Below are 20,655 nucleotides of genomic sequence, written 5' to 3' on the forward strand. Positions count from 1 at the left end.
TTTGCTCCTTCGGCTTCCAGTGCCATCTCCACCTTCCCACCCCTTACCCCACCATACTCCACAGAGAACTCCAGGGGAATATAATGGTGACTTAAAGGATTAGTCAAACTCTTGTAACAGTAACTATGCCTAATATTTCTATCTAGGCATTAATAATTTGGGGTCCTGTTGTAGTCCATGGTGAGTGAAGAAGACAGGAAGGAAGAATATTTTTAGATGGCTTCAGAAATCCAGGTTTTAAAAGTTTCACTGGCCAGAGAGATAACATCGAGGGTAAGACATTTTCTTTGAATACTGCCAATCCCAATTTGATTCCTGTCACCCCACACAGTCCCCCAAACCTTATCAGGAGTGATCCCTGAATGGAGAGCCAGGAGTTGCTCTCAGCATAACAGGGTGTGGCCCCAAATCACCACACACACAAAAGGTCTTTCCAGTAAAAACTGAATTCCTCTTTGGAGTATCTAAAGAAAGGTATTATTCCCTGAACACTTATTAGTGAGGAAACTCTCATCACCAGCCATCAGATTCTTTCCTTTTTTTCTTTTTTAAAGAATCAATTGTGTATAAAATATATTGAGTACATCTGTTTCCTGTATTTCCTAATTTGTGCTTTTCCCCCTTTTTGGGTCATACCCGGAAATACTCAGGGGTTACTCCTATCTCTGCATTCAGGAATTACTCCTGGTGGTGCTCGGTGCTTGGGGGGAGGAGGCGGGGATCATGTGGGATGCCAGGGATTGAACCCAGGGTTGGCAGCATGCAAGGCAAGTGCTCTACCTGCTTCACTATCACTCTGGCCCTGTGCCCTTATTTTTGTTCTTATAAGACATAAGGAAACTATATTTATCTTCTACACGTTATGTGACCTTTCCTCCACCTGTGGCCTCCAGGAGATTCTGAGGGGATCACAGGTGAAACTGGCATTAATGAGGGCTACAGAAGGAGGCTAGGAGGTCAACTGGTAGGACAGGTGGCATTACAGGAAGGAAACAAGGTCAGAAGGGGGCCATGATTGGAAAAAAAAGTTGAGAAATAGGCATGCAAATGATTGTACTCCCCATCCCCCTCTCTTGTAGAATATATGACAATGAGTTGCCTTTCGTAATGCAAAACCAAAGGAAAAATCATCTCAAACAATGCTGTTACGACATGTAAAAGGTTTAGGGGCTGTGCACACCACCTCATGGTTTTGAACTCTGTGGTTAGAGACACTGAGAGTTGACAGATTAGTCAGGGACTTGTCAAGAGTATTAATTACAAACTTCGAAATCTTGGTCAGTGAAAGTTCATCGTAGTGCATCTTGCAAATATGATCAAAGTCTTTTCAGTACTGATTTGATGGTGCTTAACCACAGTGTGTGGAGAATGAAGTTTTTCATTAGAAATTACTGATGTCATAGAGTACATTTAAAAGGAGGATGCCTTGTTGGACTATTAAAATTCATGTTTCTCTCTGACTTCTCCCCACACCCAGTTGGGAGACAACCCCCCACCCATTGTCTTTTACACCTCGAACACCATGTTGGGCTGCCTAAAAGTTACTGTGATTTTTATCGCATTAGTCCCGCGTAATAGAGACCAGCACTTTGAGGATTTTGAGAGGGGACACACTTAGCTGTGCTCAGGGTTTCCTCTATTGGCTCTGCCCTCAGGGATCACTTCTAGTGGTGCTCAGAAGACATATACAATGCTGGGGATAGAACCAGGTTTGACCATGTGCACTGCGAACACCATAACCCTTGTACTCTCAGAAATATCCCATAGTGATATTTCTAAAACCATAAACCATGAAAGTCTGGGGTGGGGGCGGGGGATCAGGTGTGAGGAATAACTAATTTGGTGAGTGGAAGAAATTTATCCCTGGACAAATAAAGAAAAAACTAAAAAGTGTGACACTGGTTAGGGGACAGGATAGTTGCCTCTATGCTGTCCTTGCTGAGTTTTAGAAAAAGTTTGCTAATTTGAGGGAACATTTTTGGTTTGGTTTGGTTTTTAAGGACAACTTGAAAGATAAACTGGCACCTTAGTCATGGGTAATAATATCGAAATGACCCTTTTGAACTGCCCAGATGCCTGGGAGTTTTTACCACTTCTTCCAAGGGTTTTCAGAATTCCTGGAGGGCGCCGATGGCGTTGGGGTGGGTGTTAACAGCAGGCCATTTCTCCGAGCGGCCAAGGAGAAGGGACAAAGGTGGGCTAGCCAGCCACTGATACTAGCTCCAGCCATCCGCCCAGCTTGTAGCCAGGGTGGGAGAACAAGAGGCTGGGGTAAACGGGGCAGTCTCACCTGTGCTGCTGTGCTCCTGGTTCAGTTGCGTCAGCGCGCCAGAGGGTGGCAGCCCAGACACTCGAGAGGTGGACGCGAGAGGACTGGAGAGTCAGTGAGTGATCACTCAGCTCCAGCCTTCAGCTTTGTGCACGAGCGCTCGCGCATACACACACACACTCCCCCCCCCCCCCCATGAACCCCGTATTTAGCCCGAGTTGGGCATTCTTTAGGTTCAAAAGACGTGCGTGGGCTGTTCATGACCAAAGGCTTTAGGGTCCCATGAAATCCACTGCGGCCCGTTCTGCTGCGGTTGCTGCGTGCGTGCGTGCATTCGCGGAGGTGCATGAAGATGCGGGTGTTGGGTCCGACCAACCGCTGACCTATGTGCCCTTGGTATCCTGTTTTGCAGCTCCTGGATCTGTGCGACTCCGTGAAGGAAGATGCCCTGAGGGTGACCTCCGCTTTCAACATTCCTCGCATTTCCCTCCACGCGCCCATCGCGGGCATCAGGAACCCGCAGGCGACCTGGGCTTTCTACGGGGCGCCGCGGCTGCCCAGGGCCAGGGCCGCGGCGCCCTCTGGGCGGTCCCAGCTAGGAGCCAAGTTATAGCGGGCGTGGCGGGCAGGGAGCTGTGGCCTGCCCGCCCGCTGCCGCCACAAGGCTTGCTTCTGTGACACGGGTGGGCGGCTTGACACAGGCTGGCCCTAGGGGATCTGGGTCTCGGAGCAAGAGCTGGTTGGTGGGGTCCTGGACAGTCGCGCCGGGCATGGGGGTGCGGCGTTTGCCCAGCTGACCTGGCCTCGACCTCTCCGGGCTGAGGCTCGGGATCCCCCAGACCGCGCGCCGCAGCCGGGTGCCACCCGGGCTCTCGCGCTGCTAGCGGTGACTCAGATTTCTAGTGATTTTTGGGAAACCGTAGTGCTGGATGGGTGGAGTTGGGGCGGGGGGGAGGCTAAAACATATAAAATTAAACACCCCGCTGGGCAAAGTTTCAGTTCGGCAAACTACGCTTTTCCAATGAATCAGACCCTCTCGGGCTCTGCGAGGAAATGCGCGAGGAAGACGGGGAGCACCGGGACGAGACCAGAGCTTTGTGTCCGCTGCAAGGCACAGACACGGGCGTGGGAGTTCAGTCCGCGCGGAAAACATTTCTACTATATGCAGTTGTAATCAGTTCTTTAGAAGAGCACGGCTACTTAGTCCAATAAAAAGAAATTAAGCAATGAGAAGGCGCTCCGGCTTCTTGCCAAGGGCGGCGAGGCGGGCTGGGGCCATTCAGGGCCGTTCTCGTTGGTTTCTGAGCTTGGAAAAACCAAGTCCGCATCGCCTGGCCACAGATCTTAGCTCCCGGCTCCCTGTTGTGCCAACAACTCTCTCCCAGCTAAGCCGCCCTCCTCCTTCCCACTCCCCGTCTCCGGGCGGAAGCGGGAGGGTGCACTTTGCTTTGTCCACAAGGGCGCGACATCAAGAACACGAACGGAGAACGAATGCCAACCTGCCCTTCCCACGCGTCCCTTGACTCAGCAGAGTTCCGAGGGTCCAGCCCCATGCTTCGGGCGAACGCCGCGGGGCGCGCGGTCCCCCAAGCACTAGAGGCTGAGCCGAAGCCCCTGCAGTCTGGGTTGAATAAACAACCGCTTCTAGCGCCAAGCTCCTCCTGCGCCAAGATTCGAGCGCTCGGCCTGGGGCTTTCCCGACGCATTTGTTAGTATGCGCAGGGTAGCCGGAGGAGAGGAGAGGACAGGGTGCAAATGGAGTGGACTTGCCACCCTGACCTTTTGTTTCGGGCCTTGTCTGCGCCGCCCAACCCCACAGAGCGCGCGGACCACTTGCGCACACAGGGGCGTGTAGGATTAACAGTGGACCCAGAGGGCTTCCTTTTTGCTTTCTCGTGAGTGCCAGCAGCAGAGGGGTTGGCCAAGACTCAAAGTTCTTTCGCGGCTGCCACCTCCCATCCGCGGACGGAATCTCCAAATTGCAGGGAGAGATCTTCACCCCCACCCCCACCCCCTCCGCGCCAAGCCGCCGCGCGCAAACCGCTCTTCTTTCTCACCTGCTTCGAAAACCCTGGGTGCAAGCTGGCCCCGATCCTCGAGGCCTCGGCCACCTCCCCGGAGCTGCAAACTCGTCAGAGGATACTGAGCAAATCTGAGCAGATTTGAACTCCCGGCTGGGTTTCAGGCGGACAGTATCTTTCTGCGGCTGAAACATCCCAAGGGGACCTGAACAGCCGTAAAGGCGGGGTAGCTCCGCGCCGACTTGTTGCTCTACCCCGCGGCTCCCATCCTTCGCCTTTGTGGGGAACCGCTTAGACTTAGCGCGGGGCCTGAATAGGTTTCTTCAATTCCTCTCGCCCGTCCTCCCCCGCGGCGGGATGTTCCATCTCTCGACCAGCGTCCTCTTACTCCTCCAGCCAGGCTGTCTCGGTGCCTGGGGTGCGCAGGGACGCGGGGAGGTGGGCATGCAGGGCGCGCAGCGAGTAGGCAAACCAAGGTGCGGGGCCAAAGGACTACGTCGCCACGCGCGCAAAGTCGGGTGACACTGTAGGAGAATGCTGCTAACAACCGAGAGGGCTGGGGTTAAGGGTGCGCAAAGAGTGGTGGCACTGCATCTCTCACCGGCTGTGCCAACCCCGCAGCCGCCTTCACTGACCTCATCGCGCGGTTCCCGGGGAGGTTCTTCAAGGCCCTATCATTTCTCTAGGGGCTTAAGCAAGCAGAGGCTCAACTCTAAGTTGGAGGTCACAGCGTTTCTGGATCGACTCCAGCACCTATTTTTAAAATCAGCCTCCCCCCATCCCCCCGAATTCTTTCCTCTATTCGACCAGTTCTGCACACACTCGCTTCCTCCAGGCCCCGCATGCGCCTCCGCAGGCTTGCTCCCATTCCTTTTGTCGACTCACCCCAATAAGGGCTGTCTCTCACGCGAGGTTCGGCGCGGGAGTAAAAATCTAGGTGCCTCTCCGGGGTGGCCTGAGAAAGGTCTCTAGAAGGACCTCATGAGGCAAGAGCAAGAAGAGGAGCAGCCTGCAGACCCGGGTCCCGCACGGAGCCCGGCACTCTCGGAGAGTCAAGCTCTTGAGACCCTCGCTCAACTTTGGACCCGGCTGTTCTCTAGGACGAAGCTAAGTCCCCCGCGCCTGCCCAGAGCCACAGAGCAACTTCGGCAGCAGAGCCAGAGCTCAGGGGCGCCTCTGGAGGCCTTCTGCGGGCGGCAGCGGCTCCAGCTCAGAAGGGGCCCTGAGCGCCCCCTCTGTTCCTCGCGCACGCCTCGGTGGCCGCGGAATTGGGCGGGAGGAGTGGCGGGGGGTGGGGGAGGGTGGAGAGCTGGCGAGAGGCTCGCTTTGGGGTGGGGGTGGGGGCGGTGCGCAGAGTCAGCTACAGGAGACACTCCAGTAAACACGGCCTGCTGGGGCCAGGGCTGGCGGGCGGCGCGCGCAGGGAGCGCGCGGCGCCGGCACCTCCTCCAATACCTGTCGGAGCCTGCACGCGCCGGCCGCCCGGGCGCTCGGGGGCGGAGCGTGCCAACCCGCGCTCGGGGGCGGGCCTTGGCGTGGGCGGGGCCCTCCGTGATTGGGCGCGGCCACCGAGCTTCCAGCCCGAGCCGAGCTGCTTGGCCCCGCAGGTTTCACTTCGCTTGGCGCAGCCTCCAGGTCTCCGGCTAGTCTGAGTTCTTGGTGCCGCGAGGCCGCCAACACCGCAGACTCCCGGTTTTCACGAGCCTCGGGTGCATCCAGTCCCACAGCGAGCAGCATCGCCGCGGATTGCTCGGTTCGCCCCGCTCCCACCGCCACCGCCTCGGCGCCCTTCCCCTGGCCCGCGTCCCCCCAATGTCTGACTCTGACTCTCGGACTGAGAAACGCAAGGTAAATAGCCCCCTTATCCCGGGGAGAGGGCTGGGTCCGCAGGGAAGACTGGCGTTGGAGCTTGCACGACGCCTCCCGCTCGCTTTCCCGCGCACGTGCAGGCAGGAACGCTCGGATCCGTTCCGCTGGTCCCGGAGCGGGAGGACGCGATCCGTTCGGACTGGGTTTCCTTCCCCAGTCCCCCCACTCCCACCCCGAGAAATACACGTTGGGGATGGGTCGGTGCAGCGGCTTGGCCTGAGGGCGGTTTCTAGCCTGGATGCCTAGCGCAGGAATAGGGATGGGGGTGGAGGGGAAGCGCCTTAGGGAAGGCTGGCAGAGGGGAACCCGTGGGTTCTTAAGCTCGGTGCCGATTCCGCTGTACTGGGCTGCGCTCTTGGGCCGGGAAGTCACATCGCCCGCCGGCCCTTGACCCCCCCAGATCTGCAGCGGCGCGAGGGCAGCGGGTCTGGCGTCTGGACTTCTCGGGCATTCAGGCCAGTAGCGGAGAATTTGCGGAACTGTCGTGGTGATTTAAACCGATGAAACTCGGCTTTTCCCTTTACTCAGTTCAGACCAAGGTTTCGGGAGCTGCTGTATTCGCGCTGTCGGACATGTCTGAGGTCCCCGCCCGGTTGGCTGGCACCCTGTAGACGCTGCCAGCGCGAAACACCAAGAGTCTCCTGCTGCGTCTGGGAGGCTGGGACTGAGTTGCACAGCAGAATCTGTTCCGGTGGTGGGTCTGGGCTGTTCCGGCGATCCGGGGGCGGGGGGGGAGGGTGCCCAAGTGCACACCGAACCGATCGCAGTGCTGGCTAGTGATGGTGCAACGGGAGCTTGTGAGTCGGGTTTAGAGCTAGTAGTAGTGGCCGGGCGCCGAGAGTGGGCGGTGTGTGGGGGTGGGGACTGCGTTGGAATTGTCGCCCGCCGAGGCCCGGGTTGCGCGCCGATCTGCGCTCCCCGACCCCAGTGCTGGCCGCTCTGATTTGTTCGGTGTCCGCGGTGCACGGGCAGGAGAGGAGAGGAAGTTGGAAGATGAAGGGTGCAGAGCTCGGAAGGGGGTCCGCACGGACCTGGGCATACTTGGCGGCCGGCGACTTGCGCTCGGAGTCTGGGGGATGGCCCTGCGAACCCGTGCTTTGTCTCCAGGTGGCCGGCTCTCTGGCTCGGCGGGAACTGCTTTGGCGGACGCGAGGGTGCAGACGGGCACTTGGGGTGAGACGTGACGGCGGAGTCGAGTCAGCCCGGGGATCCCTGAAGCTCCCCACCGCACCCCACCCGACCCCGCCCCGTGCAACCCCCCCTGTCTCGGCTGGGCTCGCGCGGCTGCTGCGCTCGGAGGCGAGTTTGTCAACAATCGCCTCGCCTTTGGCGGCCTGACCCGTAGGCGCCGCCCCCAGCGCGGCCGGCGATTGGCTGCGGCGGGGAGCGACCACGAGCGGGCCAATTGGGAGCGCGGGCACCCGGCGCCAGCGGCGCGGGGAGGTCGGCGGTGCCGGCGGCGGCGGGCGCAGTGCGCGAGGGGAGGAGCGGGAGGAGGCGGAGGATGTTCCCGGCGGCGGCGGCGGCGGCGGTGGCGGCGGCCGGGGCAGCGCGGGCCAGAGGCAGGGCTCACGGAGCCCTCGGCTGCCCGGCGGAGCGCGGCGGCAGGCGGGCGGCCACTTGCAGCCTCTGCGCGGCGCCAGGTGCTCGGGAGGCCAGTCCCCAGCTTTGTCTCCCGCGCTGCCTTCGTGGTCACGTTCAGGGGACTCCGGGTCGGCGAAGGGCGCGGGCCGGACGCCGCGGGACCCGGGCCCGGACTCGACGCTTGGAAGGGAAGGGACGGATGTAAGTTTCGAGCCGATAGTTTGGAAAGGAGAGGGTCCTGGGGAGGTGAAGGCTCTTGTGCGTCCGTGGGGCGCCTCGCTCCGCCGAGTGACTTGTGGATTTTGCAGGAGTCTCCCGGGCCCGGCTTCGGGAACTCCCTACCCCCCGCCCCCCACCCCCCACCTTGAGTTCCCGCATTTGGAGCGGTGCAACCCGAAGAAGTGTGGTCCGGCTCCTCGGTGCGGCGCGCTGCCCCCAGCAGTAGAAGCGGGCGGTCCTGCAGGCGGGGAGCGCGTAGCCGGGCCGAGCAGCGCTCTGAGTTACAAACTCTATTGTGACGCACTTACTACGACTGACGGCCCTTGCCAAACCTTCCCCAGACTTGCTGCCCTCAGCACTTTCGGCAGAACAATGGGGCCGGAGCGGGGAACGCGGCCAGCCGCCTGCAATCGCTGCCTGTGCGCCGGCTCCCGTGCTAGGGTGCAGAATCGGATCCCAGAAAAGCAGAACCCGCGGGGAGTTTCTGCCTGCAAGTTGGTCCAAGCCAAAAGCCCATGTGGACGGGCTTTAAGAACCGAGTTGCGCGCCGCGCGTAACGCGCGCACATCCCTGTGCGAGCCTTACAGCACAGGTCCCAGGAGTAATTGACATTGTTACTGTTTTGTGCGGTCGCCAGAAGTTGAGCGCCCTCCCCCGCCGCCCCCCAAACACACACACACCCCTGCTCACGATGTCTTTGTTGTTTCAGTTGTAATTGTATGCCTTTTTGAAAGATTGTCAGGAGGAGGAAAGGAAATAATGGTTCCGAAGTGTTTGGGAGTTGGCTTAAAAGTTTTCAGGAGGTGAACCTTCGTGAATTGAGTTCGTTCCTGTCATTCTTCTTCTGCTGCTGCTGAAAGTAACTGCACTTTTTATTTTGTTTGCAGAAAAAAAGACCAAATGGCAAAGCAACCTTCCGATGTAAGTTCTGAGTGTGACAGAGAAGGGGGACAGTTGCAGCCTGCGGAGAGGCCCCCCCAGCTCAGGCCTGGGGCCCCGACCTCTCTCCAGACAGAGCCGCAAGGTAATCACGAAGGAGGCGAAGGGGACCGCTGCCTGCAAGGCAGCCCTCAGGGCCCACTGGCCCCGTCAGCCAGCCCAGGCCCTTTTGCGACCAGATCCCCGCTTTTCATCTTCGTGAGAAGATCTTCCCTGCTGTCTCGATCCTCCAGTGGGTATTTCTCTTTTGACACAGACAGGAGCCCGGCACCCATGAGTTGTGACAAGTCAACGCAAACCCCAAGCCCTCCTTGCCAGGCCTTCAACCATTATCTGAGTGCAATGGGTAAGCAATACCCGGGTAAGAGGCTCCAGGCTCAGGGCTGCTTGTTGCAGGTGGTGGGTAGCGTTTAAGCCCCCTCGCCCTTTGTCTATTATTTTACTGAGTTCTTTCATATTTGGATGAGCATAAAGGATGTATCAAATCAAATACATCAACATTTCCCTTTTCATTGACACCAAGTTCCATGGAGCTTTGAAGTCTGAGTGTCAGCCTGTTGGTCAGGTAAAGCCAGAATCCCTCCCTGCTGCCAATATTAAAAGGAATAGCCATGGCAGGTTGGCCTAACCACTAAGATTTACTTATTAATGACACTGTGCATGAAAGGGACTCGATCAGTTATAGTAGGGAGTTACTGTGGGAAAAAAAATAAAACAAATCCATCATTTTCAAAAATGACATTTAGATAAAACCAAATTTCTTTGTGCATAAAGGAGTAACATCAACATAGATGATCTTGGTTTGTTTTCTCCTCAATAGTTCTCTTTGGGCCTATTTTCTGTGCTCAAAGGATTTGGGTAAAGCACTAAAGCACTGAAATGATTAGGTTGTAAACTTTATTATTTCAGGACTTAAAAACACTTTTTTGGAATGCAACAGGAGTGGCCAGTAGAAATGGCTGGAAAATTCTGGCCCATGTCATCAGGGCCTGAGTGGGTTGAGAAACTTTGCCCTTCTGCATGATGGTAGTGCCAGTTGTGACTGAAGTGGGTGGACTTTTAGTGGTAGTTTTTTTTCCTAATCAAGATAATCCAGAAATGTGGGTTTTGAAACCAAACCATTTAACAATGCCAAAAGAATTGGCATCTAAACCCTTGATAGCTGATTTAGAAGGAATCACTTGATTCCTTTTTTTGATTTTATAATTCTGGAGATCCTTTCCCCTTCCCACTCATGGAAGTAGTTTTTGACTGGATCAGAACTCCCCAGGATTCCATTCACCCTTTGTCTATGGTAACCCAGCAATAATGAGGTAGAAGCAAGTTGTAGCATTGTCAGTGAAGATATGCAGTATACATTCTTCTAAAATGTACTGATTCTTAATTGTGCCAGATTCTAACACATAAGGTCATCAGAGTCGACACATGACTGTGGGAGCACAGTGGCAAATCTTTTAGTTGCAAATGCCCTAAGACCCTCTCTTGCTGGTGTTTACACCTGCCACTGGTGGCTCACAGTTGAATGTGGTTTGATTCACACAGATGACACATCCATGTTAAACTTCAGTGAGGTACACTCTGCAGATCTATCCTCACAGTACAGAGTTAGAATCTCAGTTCATCATTGCTTAGAAATGACAAAGACACCATTAACTTTTTGACTCCTGACAAATGCTAAGAGATAATTTCTTCGGGGAAAGAAGCTGGACTAATTGGTTTAGTTACTGCTCTTGATGCTGCTGTCAAACCTTAGAAGATTTGGATGCTTGTGTATGTTTTCTGCCCAAGAAAATACTTCCAAAGTAAATCAGTTATAGCATTACTAAATGAGTTAATAGGGATTTATAGTGTTTATTTTTTAAAACCTACTATTTTAAATGGGGCTGGAGTGATAGCATGGCGGTGGGGTGTTTGCCTTGCATGCGGCTGACTGGGGCCGACCCGGGTTCGATTCCTCCGCCCCTCTTACAGAGCCCGGCAAGCTACCAAGACTATCTCTCCCACATGGCAAAGCCTGGCAAGCTACCCATGATGTATTCGATATGCCAAACACAATAGCAACAAGTCTCACAATGGAGACGTTACTACTGGGCCTGCTCAAGCAAATTGATGAACAATTGAAGGACAGTGCTACAGTGCTACAGCAGTGCTACTCTTTTAAAGATCATCTGGATTGTGTTACAGGTTTTCCCTGCTCACCTATATATCAATGCTATAAGTAGTTTAATTCATGGAAATAGCTTCTCCTTCCCTGTTAACCAGCAATATATTTCACAAATGGTTGGGGGTTGAGGGTAGGGATTTGGATTTTGTTTGTTTGTTTTATGTAAAGTCAGACATGGATGCCTTTTTGGTGATAGTATTTAGCTGGGTAATTGTGTTTATTTGCAATGAGCTTTAGAGACGACAGTTCTAAATTGTTGACCAAAGTTATAGTTATGCCTGTGAAGTAGTGAACCTTGAAATCTAATTTTAGAGTATTAGTTGCATTCTGGTAGATTGGTTAAACGCTTAAGATTGAATATAAGGTGTTTGAAGTTAACGAACCAAGGTAAGTTTTTAGCGTTATCTTCTTGGGAGATTAATTTGGGCAGAGGATGAACTAGGGGTAGGGGAGAGGGGGAGGGAGAGAGAAAGAGAGTGAGAGATAGTGAGAGTGCACTTAGATAGGAATTTAAATAATAAAATTTACAATTGGTATAGTCTTTAAGTTTTCCTGATCAGTCTTAAAATCTTAGATCCTAAAGACCAATAAAATGCTGAGTTTATATTTTGATTTTATTCTTGTCTCTGCTTCATTTTCCTTACTCAACTCTCTCCATTAATGTCTTCAATGAAGCTTTTGACAGTTTATTGCAAAATTCGTTTTTCACAAAGAAGTCTTTATGATCAGTTTCACCCAGTGCAATATCAGTGTGAGGTTATGAAGAGGCCCTCCTTAGCCAGGGACTTGTTTATCTACAAAATAGTTTTCTGCTCAGCATCTTGGGATTGAAGACAGTTGTGTCTTGAAGTTTTGTTCTTTCTTGCCTGTGTTATACTGAGAAAGTAAATCTTCGACTGGGATGGGCAGCTCTGAGAAGCTTGTATAGAAGCATCTTCATCTAAAAACCCAAAGGTCCTCAATGTTAGTTTCAAAGAATAGTTTACTTATCCATGGCAGTTTTTTCACTTCAACCAAATTTCAATCTTTTTAGAGCCTGGAGAAATGTACTTCATGTCTTTTAAGAGTTTACTCAAAAATCAGAATGAGCTGTTCTTTTGCTGAGTTCTTTCTGCTATGTTTATGCAGTATGTGTTTTCACTGCAAGGTTCTGTCCTGTTTAATGCTTGGAAGATAGATAAATACAGTTGAAAATGAGAATTGAGTGCTCGGGTATAGGTGAAAGTTAGTCATTGGTAACTCCCACATCATTTGGCTAACAGTCTTAAGCTCTGTCCTTGGTCCTTGGCACACCAGGAATTCACCGAGTGGGGCGGGGGATAGGGTGGGGAATCCCTGTTTTTTTTTTCTTGGCAACCCTCAGTGTCTTGTATACCCTCCTCCTCTCCCAGACAGAAATTGTCTGAATCCTTTTAGTGTGTGAGTGCCCGGAGGGAGGTATGAGTGTCTACAAATCCTGAAGAGTTCCTGACTAAGAGGAGATGCCAAGTCTGCTTTGCTCTTCTGTAGAGTGATGGGGCGGGGGTGAGGGTGTCAGCATTCAGGTCCAGTGATATAGGGCTGCTTGGGGCCATCAGAGCCAACCCATGAGTATTCGGGCCAACGGGACCATGCCTGGCGGTACTGGAGACCACGTGGTGCCAGGAGATGGCATTTGGACACTCCACACACAAAGCTTATGTTCTAGCCCTTTGAGCTGTCTTCCCCACGCCTATGCAATAATTTTTTTCATTGGAAGATTCCAGATTAGTCTGGCCATAAGGAAATCACCCTGCCACCCAGTATCTTTAATTTCTTAGTTCTGGTGGTAAAGTTAGTGACAGGTAGGCTCAGCAGCAGCCTACCAGGGAAGTCATATATGGGTACGAGGGCATGCAGTGACGCTGGTTCCATCTGAAATGTGCTCTCAGTAGCAGTGAGTGCTGGGATTGAAGACTTGGTACATCCCAAAAAGGGTATAAAATAGCTCAGGCAAGTTCATGTACATTATGCTGAAGTATTCTACTTGTGTTGAATAAAAATAGATATGTTTCCTTATCATCATGAAACCCTCATAAAATGTATCACTTAACCGTTTGTAAGTGTTAGGTTCAACCAAGTGTATTCACATCATTGTGCAACCGTTTCCCAGAACGTGCTCATCTTGCAAAATGAAAACTCTCCGTGTTTAACAGCTTCCTCTAGCCCCACCCCCGCCTCGTGCCTGTCACCATGCTGCTCTCTATCAGGTTTGTGTGGTCCTAGGTACCTCATTTAGACCGCCTTTTTGTGAGGGATTTTCTCCACTTAGGGTGACATCCTCCAGGTTCACCCCAGTTGTAATCCATGTCTGAATTTCTTCTCTTCAGGCTGAAGAACATCTCGTTTCACAGATTTTTTGCCACGTTTTCTTTTCTCTGTTGCACACCCTTGGATTCTGGGTGGTTCCCAGCTGCTGTCTATTGCAGAAGATGTCATGGGAAAATGGGTTTGCATTGTTTTGCTCAGATTCTGTTTTGGGATTCTTCGGGATCTCTGCAGATGCAGGATTGCTGGGATGCATGGTGGTTCTGTTACCACATGGGAGGGAGCCCCCACTGCACTCCACAGGAATCGCACCATTCACCATTTCCATGTCTGTCTCTACCTCCTCACCCGTGTGTCATGAGGGGGTGCCTCCTTGCAGGTTTTTATTTGCATTTCCCTGGGGGTGGTTCAGGTGCAGCATCTTTTTCAGGGACCTGTTTGACCATCACATAAAATATATCATTGATTTAAAAAAAATTAAGTGTGGCTGCTGTAACAAAGCACCAGCTTAGACCTGTTGACTGGCATTGTGTTTTAACTGGGTAAGCTGGCCAGGCAGATGGAGGGACTAGGACCCGTGCCAGGCCTCTCCTGCCTCTCAGCCACCTCGTTCCTTTGGAGCTGTACTGCTTGCCCTGGTGACTGGAGAAGAGAGTGAGCAAGGAGCCTGGTCTTGGAAGCATCTCCCACCTTCAATGACCCACATGCACAGCTCCATCCTCCAGGCAGACCTCCTCAACCTCCAGGGTACTGCTTACTTTACAAAAGGAGAGGTGAGGGTGTTGGGGTTCCTTAAGGTTCTCCCTAACGCTGCTCCAGACCCTACTAATGGACTTGTCTTTTCTGAGGACCCAATCCTGTCTTTAAGTCCCAGTGTCACTTATATGGAAACCACGGAAAACGTGTGGGTTTCTTTTCAAACAACCGGATCCTCTCGCCACCCACCCACAGTGCTGTGGGAAGGGGCTGGCTTTCCGTGTGGGGTGCTGAAAACCCCCTCACAGGATGGATTGCTGCCACTTTCTCCCTGTTGCAGGGATCTGGCACAGCAGGTTTTCGCGGAGGCCTTGCTGTGTGACACACTCTCCTGGCATCTCTTAGTGTAGCTGCCAGTTGGAGAGCTGAAGGGCAGTAGCTCCCAGGCATGTGGGCACGGCCTCCCTTCAGCCCCCAGCAGTGCCACAGGGCAGAGGGCATCTTGACTAGGCTCTCCTGTGAGCAGGAGTTTCCAATTCTGCTGCAAGAGCCCAGAGTGCAGTTGTGGGGCTGTGTGGTAATAAGAGCTTTGAAGAAGCTTCCTGTTTGCCAGTGTTCAGACTCTAGTCCATCAGCAATGGGCAAGACATTGATTTCCTCCAAATTTTAGTCAGCATTTGGTATTATCTCTTTAATTTAGACATTTTGGGCTTTGGACGAAGGCCAAGGGAAGCCCCCTCCCCCCCACACACACACACCACCACCACCACCCCCACCCCCACAACCCCCGCCACCCCCGCATACACTTCTATTCTTGGCAGGGTGGGTCAAGTGGTTCGGTGGTCATTCTTGAGGGTCTAAGGTTGTAGGGCCTCCAGGGCTGCATCTGGTGATGCTTGGAGGACCAGGGTGTGTAAGGAATCACACTCCGGTTGTGCTCATGCTGGGCATGTGTACTACTAAGCGATGTGCTGTCTCAGGCTCATCTTTTAGCTATTTTGACATGTGTATTATCTCCATCGTTATTTTGATTTGCACTTTTCTCTAATGTCTGGGACATTTGTGTGTGTTTTTTGTTTATGTTCTTCGTGAAATCGTTCTTTTGGTCTCTTGCTTATTTTCTCAGTGGATTATGTGTGTTTTTCACTCAAGTTTTGAGCATTTTCTGAGTGCGTTATATGGTATTCTTATTCTAGTTTTGAGCCCTAGGCCTTTGTCAGATATATGATACTTTCTCCTTGAACATGTCTTCTTAGCCTCTCTTTTTTGTTTGTTTTGAGGTCACACCTGGGAGTGTTCAGGTTTTATTCTTGGCCTTATGCTCAGGGATCACACACCTGTTGGGGCTCAGAGGACCACATGTAGTACTGGGACCAAACCTGGGTTCAGTACTACCCACTGTACTCACTCTCCAGCCCAATCATCCTCTTAGTTTAATTGAACAGAAAGTTTAAATTCTAATTAGGCACAGTTTCTTTATTGTTTTAGGTCCCAGTGGTTTTCACTGTGAAGTTTTATAATTCTTCTAAAATGCTTGGTATTATTTAAGTTTACATTTAGATTTATATGTGCATTTAAATTTATAGTTTATGTTTAGGCTTATATTCACCTGTGTGTATGGTGTGAGATTTAGGTCAGTGTTTATTTTCTTTTACTACAATTGTCCTAACACTGTTGAGAAAGTGATTCTGTTTCCATTGAGTTGCTTTGACTCCTTGGTGAAAGATCAGTCTCTGTTTCTGTGGGTGTGTTTCTGATTGTCTTTTGTGTTCCTTTGAGCTCTGTTTCTCTCCCTCTGCCAGTACCACACTTCCTTGTAGAAATGAGTAGGCTGGTTCTTCAGTCTTTGTTTCCCTTTCCAAACATGATTCAGCCTCTCCATTCCTGTATCACCCTTTAAAACTTAAAAGGCTCTGACAGTCGAAATTCTACGGATGGGAAGTTTTATATATCCCTTGCTGAAATGTGTGGTTTTCTCACCTGATTTTGTTGTCTAACGCTTGGAGCAATGTTGAATAGAAAGCGTAAGAACACATCCTGTCCCCTAATAAGTCTGTGGCTCAGTATCAACTCTGTACGGCTGCTCTTTGAGAAGATGAGGTGGTTTCTCTTTGTTCACTGGTTCTCTAAGATGCTCACTCTGTATCACTTGCTATCTTGTGATGTATCTTATTCGTCGATTGCCTCGAGCAGACCCCAGTAACGTCTCTTTCATCCTAGCCCTGAGATTATATTCAAGGCTATTTAGGATGATGTATCTTAGCCTGTTGAAAATGGTGCATTACATTGATTTTCTTTGCTAATTTACCTTGCATGTCTGGTGTCTACTTGGCTTGTTAATCTTTTTATATATTGCTAGATTGAATTTGCTCATATTTTGTTGAGGCTATTTCTGTAGAAGTTCATAAGATATGTCCATCCATTATTGTAGTTAGTACTGTTTTTGAAATGAGGCTTTAACTCTGTATAAGGAAGTATTTTTCCTTTATTTTCTGGAAGATACTGTGTAAAATTGATACCCCCCTTTTTTTTTACTCTTGCCGATATTTGAAGTTCTTTTTTTATTTTTCATAAAGTTTTTCCCAGTTATTGATTACATTCAATATTTCAACACCAGTCCCACCACCATTACACCTTCCCACCACCATTATTTCAAATTTTGCCACCACCACGCAAGCCTGCCCCACAGGCAGATGCTAGATAGTTTATTTTGCATTGCTTGTTATATATAGGATGAGATGTCGTGTGGCTATGAATACTAAATACTAAATTTTAGAAATTTAGAATACTAAAATTTTAAATAATTGGGGTCTGGAGACATTTCTGCATAAAGCTGTTGGTCTCTGGATATTGGCTGTTAATGCACTCAAATGGTACCTGGAGTCAGTGGGTGGCTGTGACAGCCAGGACCCTGAAGGGGCAGGGAGATGGGAAGGACCGGCCAGTCCCTGTTCCCTTGAGGCCTGGAGTTTTCAGTCACTTGTCCCACATACCTGGATTTTTCATTGGGTTCTGGAGGTTTGTGACCTGAAACTGGAATTTTTTTAAAGCTTGAAAGAAACATTTAATGAAGTTATCTGAACTTGGAGATTTCTTTTTTGGATGCTTTATAATGACAAATTAAATGTTGGGCATTTGTATGACTACTCAGATTTTCTATTTCATCTTGCTTGAATTTTGATAAAGTTTTTAATTTTCAGAGAATTAGTCTTTTCCTCCCTAATTCTTGAATTTGAGTATTTAAATTGTGTATATTGTTCCCTCATTCTTTAAAATGGATGCAGATAATATTGATAGCTGGATTTACTCTTAATGTTGGTGATTTAGTCTTTTATTGTTTTGTGTTTATTTGTCTTTCTTGGCTGGAGCGATAGCACAGCGGGTAGGGCATTTGCCTTGCACGCAGCCAACATGGCTGACCTGAGTTCGATTCCTCCACCCCTCTTGGAGAGCCCGGCAAGCTACTGAGAGTATCTCGCCCGCACAGCAAAGCCTGGCAAGCTACCCGTGATATATTCAATATATTTAATATGCCAAACACAGTAACAACAAATCTCAAAAATACTGGGCCCACTCAAGCAAATGGATGAACAACAGGAGGACAGTGACAGTGTATCATTATTAGTCTTTCTAGAAGTTTATCAGTTTTATCTCTGAAGCCAACTCTTTGTTTCATAGATTTTGCTTCATGTTTTTCCTATTTTCAGTTGCATTATTTATTATTTACTTCTGTTTTCTCTGTGTTTATTTTCCTCTTCCAAGGTGAGATAGAATGTTTTGAGTCCTTTCCTCTTTTTGCTGTGAGCATTCAAAGAGGTAAATTTCCCTTGGGGAGTGGGGGGTCTGCTTTGGTTGCATCATACATGCTGCATCTGTGAATGGTGCTTTCATTTTCATTCAACTATTGCTTTTTTTGATTGTTTCTTTTAACACTTCCTTTTTGACTCTAGGTTATTTAGAAGTGTGTCTCATTATTTACAAATGAGTGGACTTTGTTTCTGTTATTGTTTTTTTTGTTTGATTCCTCTGTGCTCTGAGAATAGACTGTATGATTTCAATTCTTTGCAGTTTGTGTTTTGAGGTTAGTGTTTTGGCTCAATTTATCATCTATTTTGGCAAGCAGTCTACAGATAATTTGGAGGAAAAAAATCTCTCCCTTTGTTGTGGTAGAGGGGTGTGTGTGTGTGTGTGTGTGTGTGTGTGTGTGTGTGTGTGTGTGTGTGTAACCAGTCTTTTCCAAAGTGGGTGTTACCACTCTCTGGGAGGCTTAGGAACATGGGAGTGGTAGACTCAGGTACATGTGAAGGTTCTTTGTTTGCTTATTGAAGGCAGATTTTTTGGGGTGCCCCAAGTAATTTCCTTTCTGAAAGGGGCTGGGGCCCTTTCAGAAAATGCCAAGTAAGTTTGGGAACAGCTGAATTAAAGCTTGTTGGTTACATTTTATCATTCAGATATCCTATGTCCTTATTGATTTTTCTGTCTTTTAGTTATGACAGTTGTTGAAATGGGGTATTTTAATTCTCAACTATGTATTTTTTTTAAAAATGTTCCTTTTTCAGATTTTGTGTGTTTAAAAACATGGTTGTTTGTTATTACTCATTTAGAATTTTTAAACTTTCCTGTTAGAATGAGCTCTTTATTGTTGCTGTAAAGTCCCGCTTTAATGTTCACGTGCATCTTTTTTTGTCCTTTGACTTAAGCCTATATAGGTTGTATTTGAAACAAGGTTTTGTTGGTTTTCTTTTTTTTTTTTCTTTTTTGAGAGTGTGTCTTAAGATAATATTCGTTCACTGTTACACCAAATTGGGGGGGAGGGGGTGTTTTGTTTTGTTTTACTTTTTGGGTCACACCTGGCAATGCACAGGGGTTACTCCTGACTCTGCACTCAGGAATTACTTCTGGCGGTGCTCAAGGGACCATCGGGGATGCTGGGAATTGAAGCTGGGTCGGCTGTGTGCAAGGCAAATGCCCTACCCGCTGTGCTATCGCTCCAGCTCCCCAAATCTGTGTTTTAATGGTTGTTTAGACTTGTTGCATTTAAGGTAATTGTTGATAAGTCAGGGTTTACGATCTGCCATGAGTTTTTCCTCTTCAGTTGCTTTTTTTCTTTTCTTCTTTGTTGTTTGGTTTTGTTGTTGTTTTTATTTTTGTTTTCTTCTCTTTTAGTTTGGGGGCCAAACCTGGCAGTGCTCAGGAATTAATCCTGGAAGACCATATGTAGTATTGGGGATTGACGCATGTCGGCTTCATGTGATGCAAGCACCTAACCAGCTATACTATTTCTTCAATCCTGGTTTTGATTTTTAACTCACAGTGAGTTAGGGTTCTATCTTGATTTATTATTGTATTTTAAAATGCATTATTCTTTTGAACTTGAGTGATAATATAGCAGGTAGGGCACTTCCCTTTCACATGGTCAACCCAGATTCCATCTAAGGCAATTCCATATGGCCCCCTGAGCACTATCAGGAGTGATTCCTGAGAGGAGAGCCAGGAGTTACCCTATCCTTTCACTTCAGCATATAGAGGTTGTATTTGAAACAAGGTTTTGTTGGTTTTCTTTTTCTTTTCTTTCTTTCTTTTTTTTTTTTTTTTTTGAGAGTACATCTGAAGATAATATCCTTTCACTTACACCGGTTACAACTGTGCATTGCTGGTTGTGGCCCCAGAACAAAACGTATTATTCTGTATAGTTTTGTAGGGGTTGTTCTAGGTATTACAATTACACTGCCTCGTTTTCTGATCTGCTGATTTTATCATCAAGATCTGATGGTGTCAGCTTCAGCGCAGGCGCCTTCCTCTTCTGCACCACTCACCTGATCTGCCTTTACATATAATAGTCATAAATATTTCTCTAACAATCGAGGGTCCTCTCAGATAATATATGGTTGTGTCCTTTCTGCCATCATGTATAATTTCCATTCACAGGTAGACTAGCTTATTTAGCCTTATGTTTCCTCATTCTAGCACTCCTTCCTTTTTGAGGTTCAAAGCCTTCTGTTATTGTCTGTTCTTTCTTGATAGGCCTACCAACAGTCCTCCTCATTGTCTTTCGTCTAAGGATGTCCTTATTCTTTTCATTCTGGATGACTATTTTTACTTTGTATAGAATTAGCAGCTGACACCTTCTTTCCCGCCTACCCCCGCTAAGTTGTTGGAGATACACCACTTCCTTCTAATCGTCATGGTCTCAGACAAGCAGTTTGCTGCCCCTTTGCTCAGCCTTTGCCTTTCTCTTTGTGTTCTTGCATGCTGCCTGACTGCTTTGGGTGCTTTTGTCCTTTGTCTTTTAGTTTCCAAAAGTTCAATGAAACCTGGAAAGAGGAAAGTGGCGGCTGACTGACTCACTCTTCTTGACTGTTCCTTACTTGATATGGGGCTGGAGTCCTTGTTTTTCCTTCATTCTAAGTGGGATTGGGGGCTCTGCTTACTGCTGGGCCCTGGGAAGCCACCCTGGACAGGGAAGTGCATTATTTGCTTCTACCGGATGGGAGGTCGACCAGATGTTTGAGCTCTCCCTCCAGCACTGCTCTGAACAGGTGATAAGATTTGCACTACCTTTTTCTTTGCACAAGAGGGACTGGGCTGGAGCAATAGCACAGCAGGTA

General features: G+C 49.4%; 2 protein-coding genes across 5 annotated transcripts in view; both read left to right on the plus strand.

Moving 5' to 3' along the window:
- The window catches only part of ACOXL (acyl-CoA oxidase like), a 388,417-nt gene extending 385,148 nt beyond the window's left edge, over window positions 1-3,269 (plus strand). Inside the window, exon 19 of the mRNA XM_056126755.1 lies at window positions 2,682-3,269. Within this exon, the coding sequence (XP_055982730.1) occupies window positions 2,682-2,882 (201 nt within the window). The 3' untranslated portion in view covers window positions 2,883-3,269. The remainder of the gene's footprint in view (window positions 1-2,681) is intronic.
- A 2,382-nt stretch (window positions 3,270-5,651) lies between these two features.
- Window positions 5,652-20,655, plus strand: part of BCL2L11 (BCL2 like 11) — a 41,992-nt gene continuing 26,988 nt past the window's right edge. Inside the window, exons 1-3 of one of the 4 annotated variants that reach the window (XM_056125486.1) lie at window positions 5,652-6,138; window positions 8,850-8,986; window positions 9,158-9,247. In XM_056125486.1, coding sequence (XP_055981461.1) covers window positions 8,863-8,986; window positions 9,158-9,247 — 214 coding nt within the window. In that variant the 5' untranslated portion in view covers window positions 5,652-6,138; window positions 8,850-8,862. Of the gene's footprint in view, window positions 6,139-7,664; window positions 7,945-8,849; window positions 9,248-20,655 lie in introns of those variants that run through there. The other 3 variants (XM_056125484.1, XM_056125487.1, XM_056125485.1) reach the window with 3 other exon arrangements.

The sequence above is a fragment of the Sorex fumeus genome, unplaced genomic scaffold (genome assembly GCF_029834395.1).
Source record: "Sorex fumeus unplaced genomic scaffold, SorFum_2.1 ptg000006l, whole genome shotgun sequence".
NCBI lineage: Eukaryota > Metazoa > Chordata > Mammalia > Eulipotyphla > Soricidae > Sorex > Sorex fumeus.